Below are 21,617 nucleotides of genomic sequence, written 5' to 3'. Positions count from 1 at the left end.
CCCAACACTTGGGACCCCCCCCAAACATCTGGGACCCTCCCCAACACCTGGGACCCCCCAACCCTTGGGACCCCCCCCAAACCCTGGGACCCCCCCACCAATACCTGGGACCCCCCAAGCCTTGGGACCCCCCCCCAACTCCTGGGACCCCCCCACCAATACCTGGGACCCCCCAACCCTTGGCACCCCCCCAAACATCTGGGACCCCCCAATCCCTGGGACCCCCCCCAACCCCTGGGACCCCCCCACCAATACCTGGGACCCCCCAACCCTTGGGACCCCCCCCCAACTCCTGGGACCCCCCCCACCAATACCTGGGACCCCCCCAACCCTTGGGACCCCCCCCCAACCCCTGGGACCCCCCCCAATACCTGGGACCCTCCAACCCTTGGGACCCCCCCCAACTCCTGGGACCCCCCCCACCAACCCTTGGGACCCCCCCCCAACCCCTGGGACCCCCCCACCAATACCTGGGACCCCCCCAACCCTTGGGACCCCCCCCAACTCCTGGGACCCCCCCCCCCAACACCTGGGACCCCCCAACCCTTGGGACCCCCCCCAACCCCTGGGACCCCCCCCACCAATACCTGGGACCCCCCAACCCTTGGGACCCCCCCCAAACCCTGGGACCCCCCCACCAATACCTGGGACCCCCCAACCCTTGGGACCCCCCCCCAACCCCTGGGACCCCCCACCAATACCTGGGACCCCCCAACCCTTGGCACCCCCCCCAAACATCTGGGACCCTCCCCAACGCCTGGGACCCCCCAACCCCTGGGACCCCCCCCAACCCCTGGGACCCCCCCCACCAATACCTGGGACCCCCCAACCCTTGGCACCCCCCCAACCCTTGGGACCCCCCCAACATCTGGGACCCTCCCCAACACCTGGGACCCCCCCCAATACCTGGGACCCCCCAACCCTTGGGACCCCCCCAACCCTTGGGACCCCCCCACCAATACCTGGGACCCCCCAACCCCTGGGACCCCCCCAAACATCTGGGACCCTCCCCAACCCCTGGGACCCCCCCCCCTACACCTGGGACCCTCCCCAACCCCTGGGACACCCCCTCTCCCCCCCCCCCAACCCCTGGGTCCCCCCACACGCTCGGATGCCCCTGCTCCCCCCAGGACCCCCCCCACCTCGGGGGCGATGTAGTCGGGGGTCCCGCAGAAGGTGCGGGTGGTGGCCCCCGGGAACATGTTCTCCTTGCACATCCCGAAATCCGTGATCTTGACGTGGCCCTGGGCGTCCAGCATCACGTTGTCCAGCTTCAGGTCCCTGGGGGGGGGGGTCGGGGGGGGTCCTGGTGATGGGGGGGTGGGGGTCCTGGGGGTCCCCGGGGGGTGGGGGTGGGGATGTGGGGGGGGTCTCACCGGTAGATGATGCCCTTGTTGTGCAGGAAGAAGAGGCCGATGGCGATTTCGGCGGCGTAAAACCTGGGGGGGGGGGGGACACGGATTTTGGGGGGGGGGGGTGTAAGTTTAGGGGTGCTTGGGGGGGGGTGTGGGGGGACCCCAGGGGTTGGGGGGCAATGAGATGTTGGGGGGGGCTGAGGGTGTCATGGGGGGCTTTGCAAGGGTGGTGGGGGTGCCCAGGGTGGGTTTGGGGGTCTTGGAGGGGATTTGGGGGTCCCCGGGGGGGTTTTGGGGGGGGGGTGTGTGTCCCGGTGGGGGTTTTGGGGGGTCCTGGGGGGAGGGTGCTGGGGGGTCTCCGAGGGGGATTTGGGGGTCCTGGAGGGGATTTGGGGGTCCCCGGGGGAGTTTTGGGGGGTCCCGGGGGGAGGGTGCTGGGGGGGTCTCCGAGGGGGATTTGGGGGTCCCGTTTGGAGGGGGCTAGGGGGTCCGCGGGGGGGTTTTGGGGGGTCCCGGGGGGGATTTGGGGGGTCTCCGAGGGGGATTTGGGGGTTCCCGGGGGAGTTTTGGTGGTTCCCGGGGGAGTTTTGGGGGGTCCCGGGGGGGATTTGGGGGTCCCCGAGGGGGATTTGGGGGTCCCGGCGGGGTGTGGGGGTCCCAAGGGGTATTTAGGGGTCCCGGGGGGGGTCCGGGGGGGGTCACTCACATGGCGTGGGGCTCCTTGAACTTGCCGACCTGCTGGATGTGGTACATGAGGTCGCCGCCGGTGGACGTACTCCATGACGAAATACAGGCGGTCCTGGGGGGCGCGGGGGGGGGGGGCCGGGGGGGTGTCACCCTCTCCCAGTGCTCCCAGTCCCTCCCAGTCCCCCCCTCCCCATCCCTCCCCAGTCCCTCACAGCGCTCCCAGTGCCCCCAGTGCCTCTCAGCCCCCCCAGTCCCCCCCCTTCCCATCCCTCCCAGTGCTCCCAGTCCCTCCCAGTCCTTCCCAGTCCCTCCCAGTGCTCCCAGTGCCTCTCAATCCCCCCCAGTCCCCCCCTCCCCACCCCTCCCAGTGGTCCCAGTCCCCCCCAGTCCCTCCCAGTGCCTCTCAGCCCCCCCAGTCCCCCTCTTCCCCATCCCTCCCAGTGCTCCCAGTCCCTCCCAGTCCTTCCCAGTCCCTCCCAGTCCCTCCCAGTGCTCCCAGTCCCTCCCAGTCCCCCCCTCCCCATCCCTCCCAGTGCTCCCAGTCCCTCCCAGTGCCTCTCAATCCCCCCCCTCCCCCCCTCCCCATCCCTCCCATCCCTCCCAGTCCCTCCCAGTCCTTCCCAGTCCTTCCCAGTGCCTCCCAGTCCCCCCCTCCCCATCCCTCCCAGTGCTCCCAGTCCCTCCCAATGCCTCTCAATCCCCCCCCCACTCCCCCCCTCCCCATCCCTCCCATCCCTCCCAGTCCCTCCCAGTCCTTCCCAGTCCTTCCCAGTGCCTCCCAGTCCCCCCCCTCCCCATCCCTCCCAGTGCTCCCAGTCCCTCCCAATGCCTCTCAATCCCCCCCCACTCCCCCCCTCCCCATCCCTCCCATCCCTCCCAGTCCCTCCCAGTCCTTCCCAGTCCTTCCCAGTGCCTCCCAGTCCCCCCCTCCCCATCCCTCCCAGTGCTCCCAGTCCCTCCCAATGCCTCTCAATCCCCCCCCACTCCCCCCCTCCCCATCCCTCCCAGTCCCTCCCAGTGCTCCCAGTCCCTCCCAGTCCCCCCCTCCCCATCCCTCCCATCCCTCCCAGTCCCTCCCAGTGCCTCTCAATCCCCCCCCCCCCATCCCTCCCAGTCCCTCCCAGTGCTCCCAGTCCCTCCCAGTGCCTCTCAATCCCCCCCCCCATCCCTCCTATCCCTCCCAGTCCCTCCCAGTCCTTCCCAGTGCCTCCCAGTCCCCCCCTCCCCATCCCTCCCAGTGCTCCCAGTGCTCCCAGTCCCTCCCAGTGCTCCCAGTCCCTCCCAGTGCCTCTCAATCCCCCCCCTCCCCATCCCTCCCAGTCCCTCCCGGTGCTCCCAGTCCCTCCAGCCCCCCCCACGCACGGTGGTCTGGAAGGTGGAGTGGAGGTGGGTGAGGAAGTGGGGGCGGGGGCCCAGGGCCAGCACCCTGCGCTCCACCATGGTGCAGGCGGCGTCGTCGTCCTGCACCACCACGTCCTTCTTCAGGATCTTGATGGCGAAGAGCTCGGAGGTGCCGCGTCGCTCGGCCAGCATCACCTGGGGGGGCGAAGGGGCTCGGGGGGGCTCGGGGGGGGGGCACAGGGGTTTGGGGGGGGCACAGGAACCTGGGGGGACCCGGGGGTTTGGGGGGACCCAGGGGTCGGGGGGGGGGCACAGGGGATGGGGGTCCCGGGGATCAGGGGGCACAGGGGTCTGGGGGGACTCAGGAACTTGGGGGGACGCAGGGGTTTGGGGGACCCAGGGGTCGGGGGGGGGGCTCAGGGGATCGGGGGGCCCGGGGGTTTGGGGGGGCACAGGGGTCGGGGGGGGACACAGGGGTTTGGGGGGGGCACAGGAACCTGGGGGGACCCGGGGGTTTGGGGGGACCCAGGGGTCGGGGGGGGACACCCAGATGTCGGGGGGGAACAAGGGGTTTGGGGGACCCAGGGGTCGGGGGGGGGCTCAGGGGATGGGGGGGCCCGGGGGTTTGGAGGGGCACAGGGGTCGGGGGGGGGCCCAGATGTCAAGGGGGGAACAAGGGGTTTGGGGGACCCAGGGGTCGGGGGGGGGGCACAGGGGATGGGGGTCCCGGGGATCAGGGGGGCACAGGGGTCTGGGGGGACCCAGGGGTCGGGGGGGACACAGGGGTTTGGGGGGGGCACAGGAACCTGGGGGGACCCGGGGGTTTGGGGGGACCCAGGGGTCGGGGGTGGACACCCAGATGTCGGGGGGGAACAAGGGGTTTGGGGGACCCAGGGGTCGGGGGGGGGGGGGCTCAGGGGATGGGGGGGCCCGGGGGTTTGGGGGGGCACAGGGGTCGGGGGGGGACACCCAGATGTCGGGGGGGAACAAGGGGTTTGGGGGACCCAGGGGTCGGGGGAGGGGGGGCTCAGGGGATGGGGGGGGCCCGGGGATCAGGGGGGCACAGGGGTCTGGGGGGACCCAGGGGTTGGGGGGGGACACAGGGGTTTGGGGGGACCCAGGAACTTGGGGGGACGCAGGGGTTTGGGGGGACCCAGGGGTCGGGGGGGGACACCCAGATGTCGGGGGGGAACAAGGGGTTTGGGGGACCCAGGTGTCGGGGGGGGGGGGGCTCAGGGGATGGGGGGGCCCGGGGGTTTGGGGGGGCACAGGGGTTTGGGGGGACCCAGGGCTTGGGGGGGGGCACAGGGTTCATGGGGCACCCAGGGGTTTGGGGGGGGCACAGGGGTTGGGGTGACCCGGGGGTCGGGGGGGGGACACAGGGGTTTGGGGGAACCCAGGAACTTGGGGGGACCCGGGGGTTTGGGGGGACCAGGGGTCGGGGGGGGCACAGGGGTTTGGGGGGGCACAGGGGATGGGGGGACCCAGGGGTTTGGGGGGGGACCCAGGTCTTGGGGGGGGCACAGGGGTTTGGGGGGACACAGGGGTTTGGGGGGATCCAGGGTTCGGGGGACCCACGTGGTTGGGGGGGGGGGCACGGGGGTTTGGGGGGTCCCAGGTGTTGGGGGCACCCAGGGGTCAGGGGGGGTGGGGGGGAGACGACCCAGGCATCCAGAGTGTCCCCCACCTCTGGGGGGGGGTCCCCCCAGCCCTTTGGGGGGGGGGGGACGGTCCCCAGGGCTTGTGAGGTGCCCCTCAGGTGTGTGGGGGGGGTCCCCCAGCCCATTGGGGGGGTCCCTGGGGATGGGGGGGTCCCGGGGGGGTCCCGGGGGTCCCACCTTGCCGAGCTGCCCTTGCCCAGCACCATGAGGAAGGTGGTTGGGGGGGGGGTCCCCAGGGATCGGGGGGGGTCCCCAGGGATCGGGGGGGGTCCCGGGGGGTGCCGGGGGGGTCCCGGGGGTCCCACCTTGCCGAAGCTGCCCTTGCCCAGCACCATGAGGAAGGTGGATGGGGGGGGTCCCCAGGGATTGGGGGGTGCCGGGGGGGGTCCCGGGGGGGTCCCCAGGGGTTAGGGGGGGTCCCCAGGGACTGGGGGGGGTCTCGGGGGGGGTGCCGGGGGGGGTCCCGGGGGTCCCACCTTGCCGAGCTGCCCTTGCCCAGCACCATGAGGAAGGTGGATGGGGGGGGTCCCCAGGGATCGGGGGGGGTCCCCAGGGATCGGGGTGTTCCCGGGGATCGGGGGGGGTCCCGGGGGGTTCCGGGGGGGTCCCAGGGGTCCCACCTTGCCGAAGCTGCCCTTGCCCAGCACCATGAGGAAGGTGGATGGGGGGGGTCCCCAGGGATCGGGGGGGTCCCCAGGGATCGGGGTGTTCCCGGGGATCGGGGGGGGTCCCGGGGGGTTCCGGGGGGGTCCCAGGGGTCCCACCTTGCCGAAGCTGCCCTTGCCCAGCACCATGAGGAAGGTGGTTGGGGGGGGGTCCCCAGGGATCGGGGTGTCCCCGGGGATCGGGGGGGTCCCCAGGGGTCAGGGGGGTCCCCAGGGACTGGGGGGTCCCGGGGGGTTCCGGGGGGGTCCCGGGGGTCCCACCTTGCCGAAGCTGCCCTTGCCCAGCACCATGAGGAAGGTGAAGTCGCCCAGGTGGGAGCGCCCGGCCCCGAAGAAGCCGCGTTTGGGGTCCGTGGGGCTGGGGGAGGGCGAAGGCCCCGGCGACGGGCCCGGCCCCCGGCGCACCTTCTGCGGGGTCAGAGGGCGGGGGTCACGGGGGGTCACGGGGTCGCAGGGGTCACGGGGGTCAAAGGGAAGGGTTATGGGGGTCATGGGGATCATGGGGGTCACGGGGGTCACGGGGTCGCAGGGGTCACGGGGGTCAAAGGGAAGGGTTATGGGGGTCATGGGGGTCACGGGGGTCACGGGGTCACAGGGGTCAAAGGGGTCACAGGGGAAGGGTTATGGGGGTCATGGGGGTCACAGGGTCGCAGGGGTCAAAAGGCAGCAGGTGGGGGGGTCACAGGGGTCACAGGGTCACAGGGGTCACGGGGTCATGGGGGAAGGGTTATGGGGGTCATGGGGGTCATGGGGTCACAGGGTCGCAGGGGTCAAAAGGCAGCAGGTGGGGGGTCACAGGGGTCACAGGGGTCATGGGGGTCACAGGGGGCAGGTTTATGGTGATCACAGGGGTCACAGGGTCAAAGGGCAGGGGGAGAGGGTCACAGGGGTCACAGGGTCAAAGGGCAGGGGTCACGGGGGTCACGGGGGGCAGGGTTCTGGGGGTGGGGCAGCTTTGGGGGTTATGGGGGGGTCAGAGGTGAGATGGGGGTCAGGGGTCAGGGGTCACAGGGGTCAGGGGTCACAGGGGTCAGGGGACTCGGGGTCATGGGGTCAGGGGTCACGGGGGGGCTCAGATTTACAGGGCTTATGGGGGGGGTCAGAGGTGAGATGGGGTCAGGGGTCAGGGGTCATGCAGGCCCAGGGGTCAGAGGGCACCAGGGGGTCACGGAGGGGTCAGCGAGGGTCAAGGGGCAGCACGGGGGGGGGTCAGGAAGCGCCGGGGGGGCCGTTGGGGGAGGGGCGACCTTGACCCCGAGGGGGGGGTTTTACCTCGTAAAGCTCCAGGGGGTAATTACAGGCCTGGAAGAGACAGAGCCGCTGTGAGGGGGGGGCCGGGGGGGTCCCAAGGGGGATCTGGGGGTCCCAAAGGGGAGTCGAGGGGGTCCCAGGGGGTCCTGGGGGCCTGGGGGGTGTTCCAGGGGGTCCCAGGGGGGAGTCTGGGGGGTCCCAGGGGTTCCAGGGGTGTCTCAGGGGGCCCTGGGGGGGTCCCAGGGGGTTCTTGGGGGCACCAGGGGGGTCCCAAGGGGGGGTCTGGGGGTCCGAGAGGGGGTTCCAGGGGGGTCCTGGGGGTCTTGAGGGGGTCCCAGGGGGTCCCAAGGGGGGGGTCTGGGGGGTCCCAGGAGGTCCTGGGGAGGTCCCAGGGGGTTCTTGGGGGCACCAGGGGGGGTCCCAAGGGGGGTCTGGGCATCCTCGGGGGGTTCGAGGGGGTCCCAGTGGGTCCCAAGGGGGAGTCTGGGGGGGTTCCAGGGGGGCCTGGGAGTCTGGGGGCAGTTCCAGGGGGTCCGGGGTGGGGCTGGGGGGGTCCCAAGGGGGAGTCGAGGGGGTCCCAGGGGGTCCCAAAGGGGGTCTGGGGGTCCTGGGGGGGGTTCAAGGGGGTCCCAGGGGGTCCCAAGGGGGGATCTGGGGGGTCCCAGGAGGTCCCGGGGGGGACCCAGGGGCTTCTTGGGGACACCAGGGGGGTCCCAAGGCGGGTCTGGGGGTCCGGGGGGGGTTCCAGGGGGGTCCCACGGGGTCCGGGGCGAGGCTGGGGGGGTCCCAAGGGGGAGCCGAGGGGGTCCCAGGGGGTCCTGGGGGTCGGGGGGGGGGGGGTTCCAGGGGGTCTCGGGAGGGTCTCAGGGGTCCCCAGGGGGAATCTGGGGGGGTCCTGAGGGGTCCAAGGGGGCTCTTGGGGGTCCCAGGGGAGGTCTGGGGATCTCGGGGGGGTCCCGGGGGGGTCGGGGAGTGGCGGGGGGGGGGTCTGACCTCGAACTTGGGCCGGAGGCCGCAGTCGTCGGTGTCGGCCACGGGGACGTTGTAGTACTCGCCCTCCTCCTGGTTCAGCAGCTTGAACCTGGGGGGACACGGGGGGGGACACGGGGGGGGCGGGGGGCGACGGGGGGACATGGGGGGGTCCAGTTGTTGCGGGGGGGGGAGTCCTCGTGCAAGACACACACACGCACCCCCCCCCCCCCAGTGGGAAGGTCCCCGGGCAAGATCCCCACGTGACGGTCCCCGTGCGACGCCCCCGTGCAACGTCCCCGTGCGACACCCCCATGCCACGCCCTCGTGCGACGCCCCCCGTGCGATGTCCCCGTGCGATGTCCCCCGTGCAACGTCCCCGTGCAACGCCCCCATGCAACGTCCCCGTGTGACACCCCCATGCAACGCCCTCGTGCGACGCCCCCGTGCGATGTCCCCGTGCAATGTCCCCGTGCGTTGTCCCCGTGCAACGTCCCCATGCGACACCCTCGTGCGACGCCCCTGTGTGATGCCCCCCGTGCAAGGTCCCCGTGTGATGCCCCCATGCAATGTCCCCGTGCGACGTCCCCGTGCAACGTCCCCGTGTGACACCCCCATGCAACGCCCTCGTGCGACGCCCCCGTGCGATGTCCCCATGCGTTGTCCCCGTGCAACGTCCCCATGCGACGCCCTCGTGCAACGCCCCTGTGTGATGCCCCCGTGCAAGGTCCCCGTGTGATGCCCCCGTGCAATGTCCCCGTGCGACGTCCCTGTGCAACGTCCCCGTGTGACACCCCCATGCAACGCCCTCATGCGACGCCCCCGTGTGATGTCCCCATGCGTTGTCCCCGTGCAACGTCCCCATGCGACGCCCTCGTGCGACGCCCCTGTGTGATGCCCCCGTGCAAGGTCCCCGTGCGATGCCCCTGTGCGACGCCCCTGTGTGATGTCCCCGTGAAATGTCCCCACGTGAGGTCCCCGTGCGATGTCCCCATGGGATGCCCCCGTGCGACACCCCCGTGCACTATCCCTGTGTGACATCCCCTGCGAGGTCCCCGTGCACTGTCCCCATGTGATGTCCCCGTGCAATGTCCCCGTGTGACGCCCCCGTGTGACGCCCCCGTGTGATGCCCCCGTGCAACGTCCCATGTGAGGTCCCCGTGCGATGCCCCCGTGTGAAGTCCCTGTGCAACGTCCCCATGTGACGCCCCCGTGCGACGCCCCTGTGCGATGTCCCCGTGCAATGTCCCCGTGCAACGTCCCCGTGCAACGTCCCCATGCGACGCCCTCGTGTGACGCCCCTGTGTGATGCCCCCGTGCGACACCCCCGGTGTGATGCCCCGTGTGAGGTCCCTTGTGCAACGTCCCCATGCGACACCCCTGTGCGACACCCCTGTGCGACGCCCCCCGTGCGATGCCCCCGTGCGATGCCCCCGTGTGAGGTCCCCGTGCAATGTCCCCATGCGACGCCCCCGTGCGACACCCCCGTGTGAGGCCCCCGTGTGAGGCCCCCGTGCGAGGTCCCCATGCGATGCCCCCGTGTGACACCCCCGTGCGATGCCCCTGTGTGAGGTCCCCGTGCAATGTCCCCATGCGACGCCCCCGTGCGACGCCCCCGTGCGACGCCCCCGTGCGAGGCCCCCGTGCGGGCGCTCACCACCCGTCCACGTGGCCCTTGAGCAGCTCGGCCACGCCGAAGCTCATGGCGCCCATGAAGTCGTTGCGGGAGGTTCGGTCCCAGTCCCAAACCTCCACCGACAGCCGTCGCTCCGCGTCCCCCGGCCGCAGGGTGCTGCGGGGACACCCCCCCACCCCCCCCGCACGCTCGTCACGCCTCGGGACACCCCCCTCGCACGGCCCTCGTGCGCCACCCTGCTGACCCCCCCATTGCACAAGTCCCGGTGAGCCCCCCATTGCACAACCCTCGTGCACAACCCTGGTGACCCCCCCATTGCACAAGTCCTGGTGACCCCTCCCTTGCACAACCCTCGTGCACAACCCTGGTGACCCCCCCATTGCACAACCCTGGAGACCCCCCGACTGCACAACCCTCGTGCACGACCCTGCTGACCCCCCCATTGCACAAGTCCTGGTGCACGGCCCTGGTGACCCCCCCCCCCCATCGCACGGCCCTGGTGAACCCCCCCATTGCACGACTTTGGTGACACCCCCCCCATTGCACGACCCTTGTGCACGACCCTGGTGACCCCCCCATTGCACAAGTCCTGGTGCATGGCCCTGGTGACCCCCCCCCACTGCACAACCCTCGTGCACGACCCTGGTGACCCCCCCGTCACACAAGTCCTGGTGCACGACCCCGCGGCACAAGCCCCGTTTTCACCTTCACAAACGGATTCACACAAGGATTCGCAGGGGGATCCGCACGAGGACTCGCACGAGGGTTTGCACGAGGGTTTTCAGGTTCACAGTGGGATTTACACGAGGGTTTGCACGGGGATTCGCACGAGGGTTCACAGGAGGGTTTGCACGAGGATTCACAGGGGGGTTCACAGGAGGATTCATACAAGGATTCGCATGAGGGTTTGCACGAGGATTCGCACAAGGATTCGCACGAGGGTTCGCAGGAGGGTTCACAGGAGGGTTCGTACAAGAGTTCGCATGAGGGTTTGCACGAGGGTTCACACGAGGGTTCGCAGGAGGGGTTCACAGGAGGGTTCACAGGAGGGTTTGCACAAGGGTTCACACGACGGTTCACACAAGGGTTCGCAGGAGGGTTCACACGAGGGTTCGCACGAGGGTTCACACGAGGGTTCGCACGAGGGTTCACAGGAGGGTTCACAGGAGGGTTCGCAGGAGGGTTCACATGAGGGTTTGCACGTGGGTTTGCACAAGGGTTCACAGGAGGGTTCACAGGAGGGTTCGCAGGAGGGTTCGCAGGAGGGTTCACACGAGGGTTCGCACGAGGGTTCACAGGAGGGTTCACAGGAGGGTTCGCAGGAGGGTTCACATGAGGGTTTGCACGAGGGTTCACAGGAGGGTTCAGACGAGGGTTCAGACGAGGGTTCGCACGAGGGTTTGCACAAGGGTTCACACGAGGGTTCGCACGAGGGTTCACACGAGGGTTCGCACGAGGGTTCGCACGAGGGTTCGCACGTGCACCGAGGGAGTCACAGGCGGGTTTGCGGGGGGATCCGCGGGAGGGCTCGCACGAGGGCTCGCACGAGGGCTCACAAGAGGAAGGCCTCGTTCCAGACGGGGTTGAGGGTGGCCTTCACCGTCCGCGTCTTCTGCTTGGAGACGTTCTTGGGGTCCGGGATCAGCTTCAGCTTCACGTAGGGATCCGACAGCCCGTTGGGGTCCATGGGGATCAGGTTCCGCGCCTCCCCCACTGCGGGGCACCGGCGTCGGGGGGGGCGGGGGGGACCCAGGGGCTGGGGGGGGGCGGCGGGGGTCTGGGGGGACTCAGGGGTCTGGAGGGGGGGGCAGGAATGGGGGGACTCAGGGGTTTGGGGGACCCAGGAATGGGGGGGGAAGCAGGAGGTTGGGGGGGACCCAGGGGCTGGGGGGGGGCGGGCAGGGGGCTGGGGGGACTCAGGGGTCTGGAGGGGGGCAGGAATGGGGGCACCTGGGGGTTTGGGGGGGGCCCATGGGTTTGGGGGACCCAGGAATGGGGGGGGAAGCAGGAGGTTGGGGGGGGACCCAGGGGCTGGGGGGGACCCAAGGTCCTGGGGGGGGGGGGTGGCGGGGGTCTGGGGGGACCCAGGGGCTGGGGGGGGGCAGGAACGGGGGGACCCGGGGGTTTGGGGGACCCAGGAATGGGGGGGGGGAAGCAGGAGGTTGGGGGGGACCCAGGGGCTGGGGGGGACCCAAGGTCTGGGGGGGGGGGTGGCGGGGGTCTGGGGGGACCCAGGGGCTGTGGGGGGGGCAGGCAGGGGGCTGGGGGGGGACCCAGGGGCTGGGGGGCAGGGGTTTGGGGGGACCCAAGGTCTGGAGGGGGGGCAGGAATGGGGGGGCCCAGGTGTCTGAGGGGACCCAGGGGCTGGGGGGGGGCAGGAACGGGGGACCCGGGGGTTTGGGGGACCCAGGAATGGGGGGGGGAAGCAGGAGGTTGGGGGGGGACCCAGGGTCTGGGGGAGACCCAAGTTCTGGGGGGGGGGTGGCGGGGGTCTGGGGGGACCCAGGGGCTGGGGGGGGGGGGGCACAGGGGATGGGGGGACCCGGGGGTTTGGGGGACCCAGGAATGGGGGGGGGGAAGCAGGAGTTTGGGGGGGACTCAGGGGTCTGGGGGGGGGACACGACACCCAGGCATTTGGGGGGGGACCCGGGGGGTTGGGGGGGGGGGGGGCATGAATGGGGGGGCTCAGGAGTTTGGGGGACGCAGGAATGGGGGGACCCGGGGTTTTGGGGGGAGGGGGAACTCAAGAATGGGGGGGGGGGGACACCAGGGGTTTGGGGGCACTAAAGTTTTTTGGGGGGGGACCCAGGAATGGGGGGGTCGGGGCGGGGGGGGCAGGTGTTTGGGGGGGGACCCAGGGGTCGGGGGGGGGTGGGGGGGGAGCAGGCGTTTGGGGGGGACGCAGGAGTTTGGGGGGCACCAAAGTGTTTGGGGGGGGGGACACCCGGGGGGGGGGACACACACCCAGGGGGTTGGGGGGGGCCCAGGAATGGGGGGACTCGGGGGTCCGGGGGGGGGGGGGGGGGGGTATGAATTGGGGGGGCCCCAGGGGTCGGGGGGGGGGGAGGGGTGTTTGGGGGGGGACGCAGGAGTTTGGGGGGACCCAGGAACGGGGGGACTCGGGGGGGGGGGGAGGGGCAGGAATCGGGGGGGGCCCCGGGGGTCTGTGGGGGGGCGGCGGGGGGGTCGGTACCGGTGACGTGCAGCTGCTCCCCCGGCAGCGCCTGGATGCGCAGCTGGAGGCGGCCGCGGCGCTCGGTGTGATCGACGCCGCAGAGGCTGGGCACGCTCTGCACGCAGCGCTTGTGCACGTTCATCTCGCAGCCTGCGCCACACACGCACGCGCCTCGCACGACGGGCCCACGGGCAGCGCACGGGCAGCACACGGGGATCGCACACGCCTCGCACGACGGGCCCACGGGCAGCGCACGCGCCTCGCACGGGGATCGCACACGCCTCGCACGGGGAACGCACACGCCTCGCATGACGGGCCCACGGGCAGCGCACGGGCAGCGCACGCGCCTCGCACAGGGATCGCACACGCCTCGCACGGGGATCGCACACGCCTCGCACAACGGGCCCACGGGCAGCGCACGGGGATCGCACACGCCTCGCACAACGGGCCCACGGGCAGCGCACGGGGATTGCACACACCTCGCACAGGGATCGCACACGCCTCGCACGACGGGCGCACGGGCAGCGCACAGGGATCGCAAGGGGATCGCAAGGGGATTGCATGGGCATCGCACGCGCCTTGCACGGGGATCGCACGGGCATCACATGGGGATCACACGGGCATCGCACATGCCTCACACGGGGATCACACAGGGATTGCACGGGGATCGCACAGGGATCACACAGGGATCACATGGGGATCGCACGCGCCTTGCACAGGCAGCGCACGGGCATCGCACGGGGATCGCAGGGGATCACACGGGCATCGCATGGGGATCGCATGGGCATTGCACGCACTTCGCACGGGGATCACATGGGGATCGCACGGAGATCGCACAGGCATCACACGGGGATCGCACAGGCATCACACGTGCCTCGCACGGGGATTGCACAGGGATCACACGGGGATCGCATGGGGATTGCACGCGCCTCGCATGGGCAGCACACGGGGATCACACGGGCAGCGCACGGGCAGCGCACGGGCATTGCACAGGGATTGCACGGGGATCGCACAAGGATTACACAGGATCGCACAGGCATCACATGGGGATCACACGGGCATCGCACGTGCCTCGCACGGGGATCACACGGGGATCACACGGGGATCGCATGGGGCATCGCGCACACCTCGCATGGGGATCGCACGGGCATCGCACGAGGATTGCACGAGGATCGCACGGGCATCGCACGCACCTCAAACGGGGATCACATGGGCATCGCACGGGGATCGCACAGGCATCGCACGAGGATTGCACGGGGATCGCATGGGGATCACACCCACCTCACATGGGCATCACACGGGGATCACACGGGCATCGCACAGGGATTGCACGTGGATCACACACGCCTCGCACGGGCATCGCACGGGGATCGCACAGGGATTGCACGGGGATCACACAGGGATCACACAGGGATCACACGGGGATCGCACGGGGATTGCACGTGGATCACACACGCCTCGCACGGGCATCGCACGGGGATCGCACAGGGATTGCACGGGGATCACACAGGGATCACACGGGGATCACACGGGCATCGCACAGGGATTGCATGTGGATCACACACGCCTCGCACGGGCATCGCACGGGGATCGCACAGGGATTGCACGGGGATCACACAGGGATCACACAGGGATCACACGGGGATCGCACGGGGATTGCACGTGGATCACACACGCCTCGCACGGGCATCGCACGGGGATCGCACAGGGATTGCACGGGGATCACACAGGGATCACACGGGGATCACACGGGCATCGCACAGGGATTGCATGTGGATCACACACGCCTCGCACGGGCATCGCACGGGGATCGCACAGGGATTGCACGGGGATCGCACGGGGATCGCACGGGGATCGCACGCGCCTCGCACGGGGCATCACACGGATATCACACACACCTCGCACAGGCATTGCATGAGCATCGCACGGGCATCGCACAGGGATCACACGGGGATCACACACACCTCGCACAGGCATCGCACGGGGATCGCACGGATATCACACACACCTCGCACAGGCATTGCATGAGCATCGCACGGGCATCGCACAGGGATCACACGGGGATCACACGGGGATCACACAGGGATCGTACGGGGATCACATGGGGATCGCACGGGGCTCACACGCGTCTTGCACGGGCATCACATGGGCATCGCACGGGGATCGCACGGGGATCGCATGGGGATCACACACGACTCGCACACACCTCGCACGGGGATTGCATGGGGATCGCACGCGTCTTGCACGGGCATCGCACGGGGATCACACGGGGATTGCACAGGGATCGCACAGGCATCGCACGCACCTCGCACGGGCATCACATGGGGCCTCGCACGCGTCTCGCACACGCCTCACACGGGCATCGCACGGGGGTTTGCACGGGCATCGCATGCAGCCTTGCACCAGCGTCACACGAGTCCCGGCACGGGCATCGCACGGGGTCTGGCACGAGCATCACGCGGGCATCGCGTCGGGTCTTGCACAGACACCGCACGGGGCCTTGCACGGGGCCTCGCACGAGCGTCGTGTGGGCGACGCAGGGGAACCGCGCAGGGTTTTGCACGGGCATCGCAGGGGCGTCGCGCGGAGCCTCGCACGAGCGTCACGTGGGCGTCGCGCGGGGGTGGCTGCGGGTCGTGCAGGGGCGTCGCGCGGGGCCTCGCACGAGCGTCGCGCGGGCACCACGTCGGCTCTCGCACGGGCGTCCCACGAGCGTCGCCCGGGGCCTCGCACGAGCGCGGCGGGGGGCTCTCGCACGCGTTTCACACAACCGTCGCCCGGGGCTCACACAAACCTCGCACGGGGAGGGGGGGGGGTGTGTGCACGCCCTTGCACGAGTGTTGCACGCCCACGCGCCGCACCCACCACATCCCCCCCCCCCCCGCCCCGAACCCCACCCCCGCGTACGGAGACCCTCGCACGGGGAGCCGCCGCCGCCGCTGCCCCCCCGCCCCCCCCCCCGGCCCCCCAGCCCGCCGTCGTGCGTCGCACACTCACACGAGCACTTCATGCCCTGGTGCACGAGGCCGTAGAGCAGCGACCCGCAGTGATCGCAGAAGGTGGGGCTGCTGTAGCTGTGCACCTTGAACTTGTGCTTGTTCCGGGGGTCCTGGGGGGGGGGGGGGGGGGGGGGCGGGGGGGGGGCGTGGGCACGCGCGTGTGCAAGGCCGTGCACGAGCACGGACGCAGACACAAGGCCAGCGCCGGGGGCAAGCGAGGAGGAGGGGGAGGGGGAGGAGGTGGTGCACGAGGACTCGTGACCTTCACCCCCCCCCCCCCCCCCCCCCCTTTCCCCCCCCCCCATCACCACCACAATTTTAGGCCAAGGACGCCCCGATTTGGGTCACGGGCCCCCTCCCCCCCCGCCCCGTCCCCCGTCCCTCCCGGGGGGGGGGGGGGGGTGGTAAAAATTAGCAGGAGAAATTGGGTCATTTCGGGGCGGGGGGGGGGGGGGATACACACACTCAGGCGTCCGGGAGGGGTTGGAAAGGGGGGACCCCCCCCTCCCCCACACCTCCCCCCCACCCGTGGACCCAGGGGTCTGGGACCCCCCCCCCCCCCCAAAAAACCATCTGGGACACCCCCCCCCCCATGGACACGGAACCCCCCCAAAAACCATCTGGGACCCCCCCGCCCCACAGGGATCCCGGTGTCTGGGACCCCCCCCAGGGACCCTGGTGTCCAGGACCCCCCCCCCATGGACCTGGGACCCCCCCCAAAAACCATCTGGGGACCCCCCCCCCCACAGGGATCCTAGTGTCTGGGACCCCCCCTCCATGGGTCTGGGACCCCCCCCCATGGGCGCCGGTGTCCAGGACCTCCCCCCCAGGGACTATCTGGGACCCCCCCATGAACCCGAGACCCCCCCACCATGGACCCCGGTGTCCAAGACGCCCCCCCCCATGGACCCGGGACCCCCCACCCACGGACCCCGGTGTCTGGGACCCCCCCCAAAAAACATCTGGGACCCCCCCGCCATGGACCCTGGTGTCCAGGACCCCCCCCAGGGACCATCTGGGCCCCCCCCCATGAACCCGAGACCCCCCCGCCATGAACCCCAGTGTCTGGGACCCCCCCAAAAACCATCTGGGACCCCCCCCGCCATGGACCCCGGTGTCAGGGACCCCCCCTCCATCAGTCCGGGACCCCCCCCACCATGGACCCTGGTGTCCGGGACCCCCCCCCCCGGGACCATCCGGGACCCCCCCCATGGACCCGGGACCCCCCCTCCATGGACCCAGGACCCCCCCCCCATGGACCCAGGTGTCCAGGACCCCCCCCCAGGGACCATCTGGGACCCCCCCCCACGTACCTGGGACCCCCCCACCCACGGACCACAGCGTCTGGGACCCCCCCACAGGGACCATCTGGGACACCACCCCCCCCCCCCCACCCCAAAAAAGGGACACCCCCCCCCCCCCCCCGGCCCCCCCCCGGCGACTCACGTCGGTCTGTGGCCCCTTCCGGCCCCCGGACACTCGAAGGTGACGAACTCATGGCAGCGCTTGTGCACCACGAAGCTGCAGACTTTGGGGGGGGGAGCGGGGGGGTCAGCCCCCCCCGGCCCCCGAAACAACCCCAGCACCCCCCCAGATCCCAACACCCCCCAAACACCCCCCCACCCCCGAAATAACCCCAGGACCCCCCCAAAATACCCCCCTGACCCCCGAAATAACCCCAGGACCCCCCCCCAAACACCCCCCCGACCCCCTGAAATAACCCCAGAACCCCCCCCAAAATACCCCCCCGACCCCCGAAATAACCCCAGGACCCCCCCCAAAAAATACCCCCGACCCCCCCAGATAACCCCAGGACCCCCCAGATCCCACCGACACCCCCCCCAAACACCCGCCCGACCCCCAAAATAACCCCAGAACCCCCCCCAAAATACCCCCCCGACCCCCAAAATAACCCAGGACCCCCCCCAAATACCCTCCCGCCCCCCAAAATAACCCCAGGACCCCTCCAAAAATACCCCTGACCCCCCGAAATAAACCCCAGAACCCCCCCAAAAATACCCCCGACCCCCGAAATAACCCCAGAACCCCCCCCAAAATACCCCCCCGACCCCAAAATAACCTCAGGACCCCCCAAATACACCCCCGAGCCCCGAAATAACCCCAGGACCCCCCCAAAAATATCCCCGACCCCCAAAATAACCCAGGACCCCCCCCAACACCCCCCCGACCCCCTGAAATAACCCCAGAACCCCCCCCAAAATACCCCCCGACCCCCGAAATAACCCCAGGACCCCCCCAAAAATACCCCCCGACCCCCCCAGATAACCCCAGGACCCCCCAGATCCCACCGACACCCCCCCCAAAACACCCGCCCGACCCCCAAAATAACCCCAGAACCCCCCCCAAAATACCCCCCCGACCCCCAAATAACCCCAGGACCCCCCCAAAAAATACCCCTCCGACCCCAAAATAACCCCAGGACCCCCCCAAACACCCCCCCGACCCCCTGAAATAACCCCAGAACCCCCCCCAGAGTCCCCCCCTCCAGAACTGCCCCCCCCCAAATACATCCCCGACCCACCAAAATAACCCCAGAATTCCCCAGATCCCACCGCCCCCCCCCCAAATACCCCCCCGCCCCCCAAAATAACCCCAGGATCCCCCCAGATCCTCCCCCCCCCCCCCAAATACACCCCCGACCCCCAAATAACCCCCCCAAGACCGCAAATCCCCCCAGAACCCCCCCAAAATCCCCCCTCGGACTCCAGACACCCCCCCCAGGACCCCCCCAAATAGCCCCCAGCCCCCCAAATGCCCCCCCCCCACCCCCGGACTCCCCAAAAATCCCCTCCGGGACCCCAAAATCCTCCCAGGGACCCCCAAATGCCTCCAATCCCCCCCCCCGGGACCCCCCACTACCCCAAAGACCCCCAAATCCCCCCCCCGAGACCCCAAAAATCCCCCCCCGGGACCCAAACATCCCCCCCCGGGACCCCAAAATCCCCCCCAGGGACCCCAACCCCCCCCCCGGGACCCCCCACTACCCAAAGACCCCCAAATCCCCCCCGGGACCCCAAAATCCCCCCCCCCGGGACCCCAAAGCCGCCCCCGAGATCCCCAAAATCCCCCCCCCCGGGACCGCGAATCCCCCCCGAGACCCCAAAATCCCCCCCCAGGACCCCAAAGCCGCCCCCAAGACCCCCAAAATCCCCCCCCGAGACCCCAAAATCCCCCCCCGGCCCCTCCGACAACCCCCCCCCCCCCCCCCCGTTGCCCAGCAACCGCCGCCGCTGCCCGGCAACGCTCCCCTGGCAACGGCTGCCCCCCCCCGGCTGTCAATCATCGCCCAGGACACGCCCCCCCGCCCCCCCCCCCATTCCAAGACCCCCCCAATCCACGACACCCCCCCCCCTGCGGTTCGGGCACCCAATTCCGGGGGGGGGGTGGCCATTGGGGGGGTCCCAGGGGGTCCCTGGGGTGCCGGGGGGGGCTATGGGGGGTCCCAGGGGGTCCCCGAGGTGCTGGGGGGTCCCCGGGGGGGTCCCATGGGTGCTGGGGGGGGGTCCCAGGGGTGCCGGGGGCGGCCATGGGGGGGTCCCGGGGGTGCGGGGGAGGATTTGGGGGTCCCTGGGGTGGTGGTGGGGGTCCTCGGGGGGGGTCCCATGGGTGCTGGGGGAGTCCCAGGGGGTCCCTGGGGTGCCGGGGGGGGGCCATGGGGGGGTCCCAGGGGTGTGGGGGGGGATTAGGGGGTCCCTGGGGTGTTGGGGGGGGTCCCCGGGGGGGGTCCCATGGGTGCTGGGGGGTCCCTGGGGGTGTCCCGTGGGTGCTGGGGGGTCCCCGGGGGGGGTCCCGTGGGTGCAGGGGGGGGGTCCCATGGGTCCTGGGGGGTCCCATGGGTGCTGGGGGGTCCCCGGGGGGGTCCCGTGGGTGCTGGGGTCCCGGGGGGGCTCACCCATGCACTGCAGGCCCTGCTTCCCGATGCCCCTGGGGGGGGAGAGCCGGCGCCGTCAGCCCCCCGCGTGTCACGAGCGGCCCCGGCCTCAGCCAGCGCCCGAGTCCCCCCGACCCACAGAGCCACGGCCGTGGGGCCCACCTGACCCACACACGCACAGCCGTGGGGCCCACCTGACCCACAGAGCCACGGCTGTGGGTCCCTGGGGCCCACCTGACCCACACACGCACAGCCGTGGGGCCCACCTGACCCACAGAGCCACAGCCATGGGTCCCTGGGGCCCACCTGACCTGGACGACTCGGTCCCTGGGGTCTACTTGACCTTGACCCCTGGATCCAATGGGTCCCTGGGGTCCACCTGGCCTGGAGACCCACATCCATGGGGTCTACTTGACCTTGACCCCTGGATCCATGGGTCCCTGGGGTCCCCCTGACCTGGAGACCCACATCCACGGAGTCTACTTGACCTTGACCCCTGGATCCATGGGTCCTGGGGTCCCCCTGACCTGGACCCCTCGGTCCTTGGGGTCTACTTGACCTTGACCCCTGGATCCATGGGTCTCTGGGGTCCACCTGACCTGGACCCCTCGGTCCTTGGGGTCTACTTGACCTTGACCCCTGGATCCACGGGTCCTTGGGGTCTAGTTGGCCTGGAGACCTGTGTCCATGGGGTCACAAGGCCCACAGACCCACATCCATGGGTTGCTGGGGTCCCCCTGACCTGGAGACCCACATCCATGCGGTCTACTTGACCTTGACCCCTGGATCCATGGGTCCCTGGGGTCCCCCTGACCTGGAGACCCACATCCACGGGGTCTACTTGACCTTGACCCCTGGATCCATGGGTCCCTGGGGTCCCCCTGACCTGGACCCCTTGGTCCTTGGGGTCTACTTGACCTTGACCCCTGGATCCATGGGTCTCTGGGGTCCACCTGGCCTGGAGACCCACATCCATGGGGTCTACTTGACCTTGGCCCCTGGATCCACGGGTCCTTGGGGTCTAGTTGGCCTGGAGACCTGTGTCCATGGGGTCACAAGACCCACAGACCCACATCCATGGGTCCCTGGGGTCCCCCTGACCTGGAGACCCACATCCACGGGGTCTACTTGACCTTGACCCCTGGGTCCACGCGTGCCCGGGCTCTGCTTGAGCCGGAGACCCACGTCCGTGGGGGCTTCTTGACCTTGACACCGGAGCCCGCGGGTGCCTGGGCTCCACCTGCCCCGTGGGGGCCGGGGGGGTGCCGGGGGGGTGCCGGGGGGGTCGCGGGGGGGGCCGGGGGGGCGCGTCCTCACCAGATGAAGTCGGTGCAGTGGCTGCAGAAGGTCGGCTGCTTGAAGAAGCGGGCGGTGAAGCGGTGGCTCTTCACCTCGTGCACCACCTTGTGCCGCAGGGCCCCGCGGCGGCAGAAGAGCGGCCGCCCGGCCCCACGCTCCCCCTCCGGCCCCGCCAGCGCCATCGCCCCACGGACGGAGCCACGGACGGAGCCACGGACGGAGCCACGGACCCGCGGAGGGGGCTGCGGGGGCAGAGAGGGGCCGCGGTGGGCGGGCGGGCGGAGGGGGACGGAGGCGTGGGGGGACACACGGGTGTGGGGACGGACCCACGGACGCGGGGATGGACCCGCGGAGGGACCCACGGACGCATGGGCGGACCCACAGATGGACCCACGGACCATGGACAGACCCACGGACACAGGGATGGACCCACGGACGGACCCACAGACACACGGGCAGACCCACGGACACAGGGATGGACCCACGGACGGACCCACGGACCACGGACAGACCACAGACACAGGATGGACCCACAGATGGACCACAGACACACAGGCAGACCCACGGACACAGGGATGGACCCACGGACAGACCCACAGACCCGTGGAGGGACCCACAGACACATGGAAGGACCCACAGACGGACCCACGGACCACGGACAGACCCACGGACACAGGGATGGACCCA

General features: G+C 70.5%; 1 protein-coding gene across 1 annotated transcript; it reads right to left on the bottom strand.

Moving 5' to 3' along the window:
* Positions 1 to 1,142: 1,142 nt before the first annotated feature.
* On the bottom strand, positions 1,143 to 21,112 carry LOC128903859 (protein kinase C gamma type-like; the record flags this gene model as incomplete). Its single annotated transcript, XM_054187754.1, is given in 16 exon segments — positions 1,143 to 1,281; positions 1,377 to 1,439; positions 2,062 to 2,123; positions 2,125 to 2,154; positions 3,405 to 3,578; positions 5,971 to 6,117; positions 6,982 to 7,011; positions 7,954 to 8,041; positions 9,587 to 9,721; positions 11,122 to 11,278; positions 12,759 to 12,890; positions 15,738 to 15,849; positions 17,186 to 17,202; positions 17,205 to 17,267; positions 19,653 to 19,684; positions 20,949 to 21,112. Coding segments are annotated over 16 exon segments (1,545 nt in total), but the record flags the coding sequence as incomplete, so codon positions are not given.
* Between the last annotated feature and the right edge of the window lie 505 nt (positions 21,113 to 21,617).

This window comes from Rissa tridactyla, unplaced genomic scaffold (genome assembly GCF_028500815.1).
Source record: "Rissa tridactyla isolate bRisTri1 unplaced genomic scaffold, bRisTri1.patW.cur.20221130 scaffold_710, whole genome shotgun sequence".
Lineage (NCBI taxonomy): Eukaryota > Metazoa > Chordata > Aves > Charadriiformes > Laridae > Rissa > Rissa tridactyla.
This window is presented reverse-complemented; position numbering and strand designations above follow the sequence as displayed.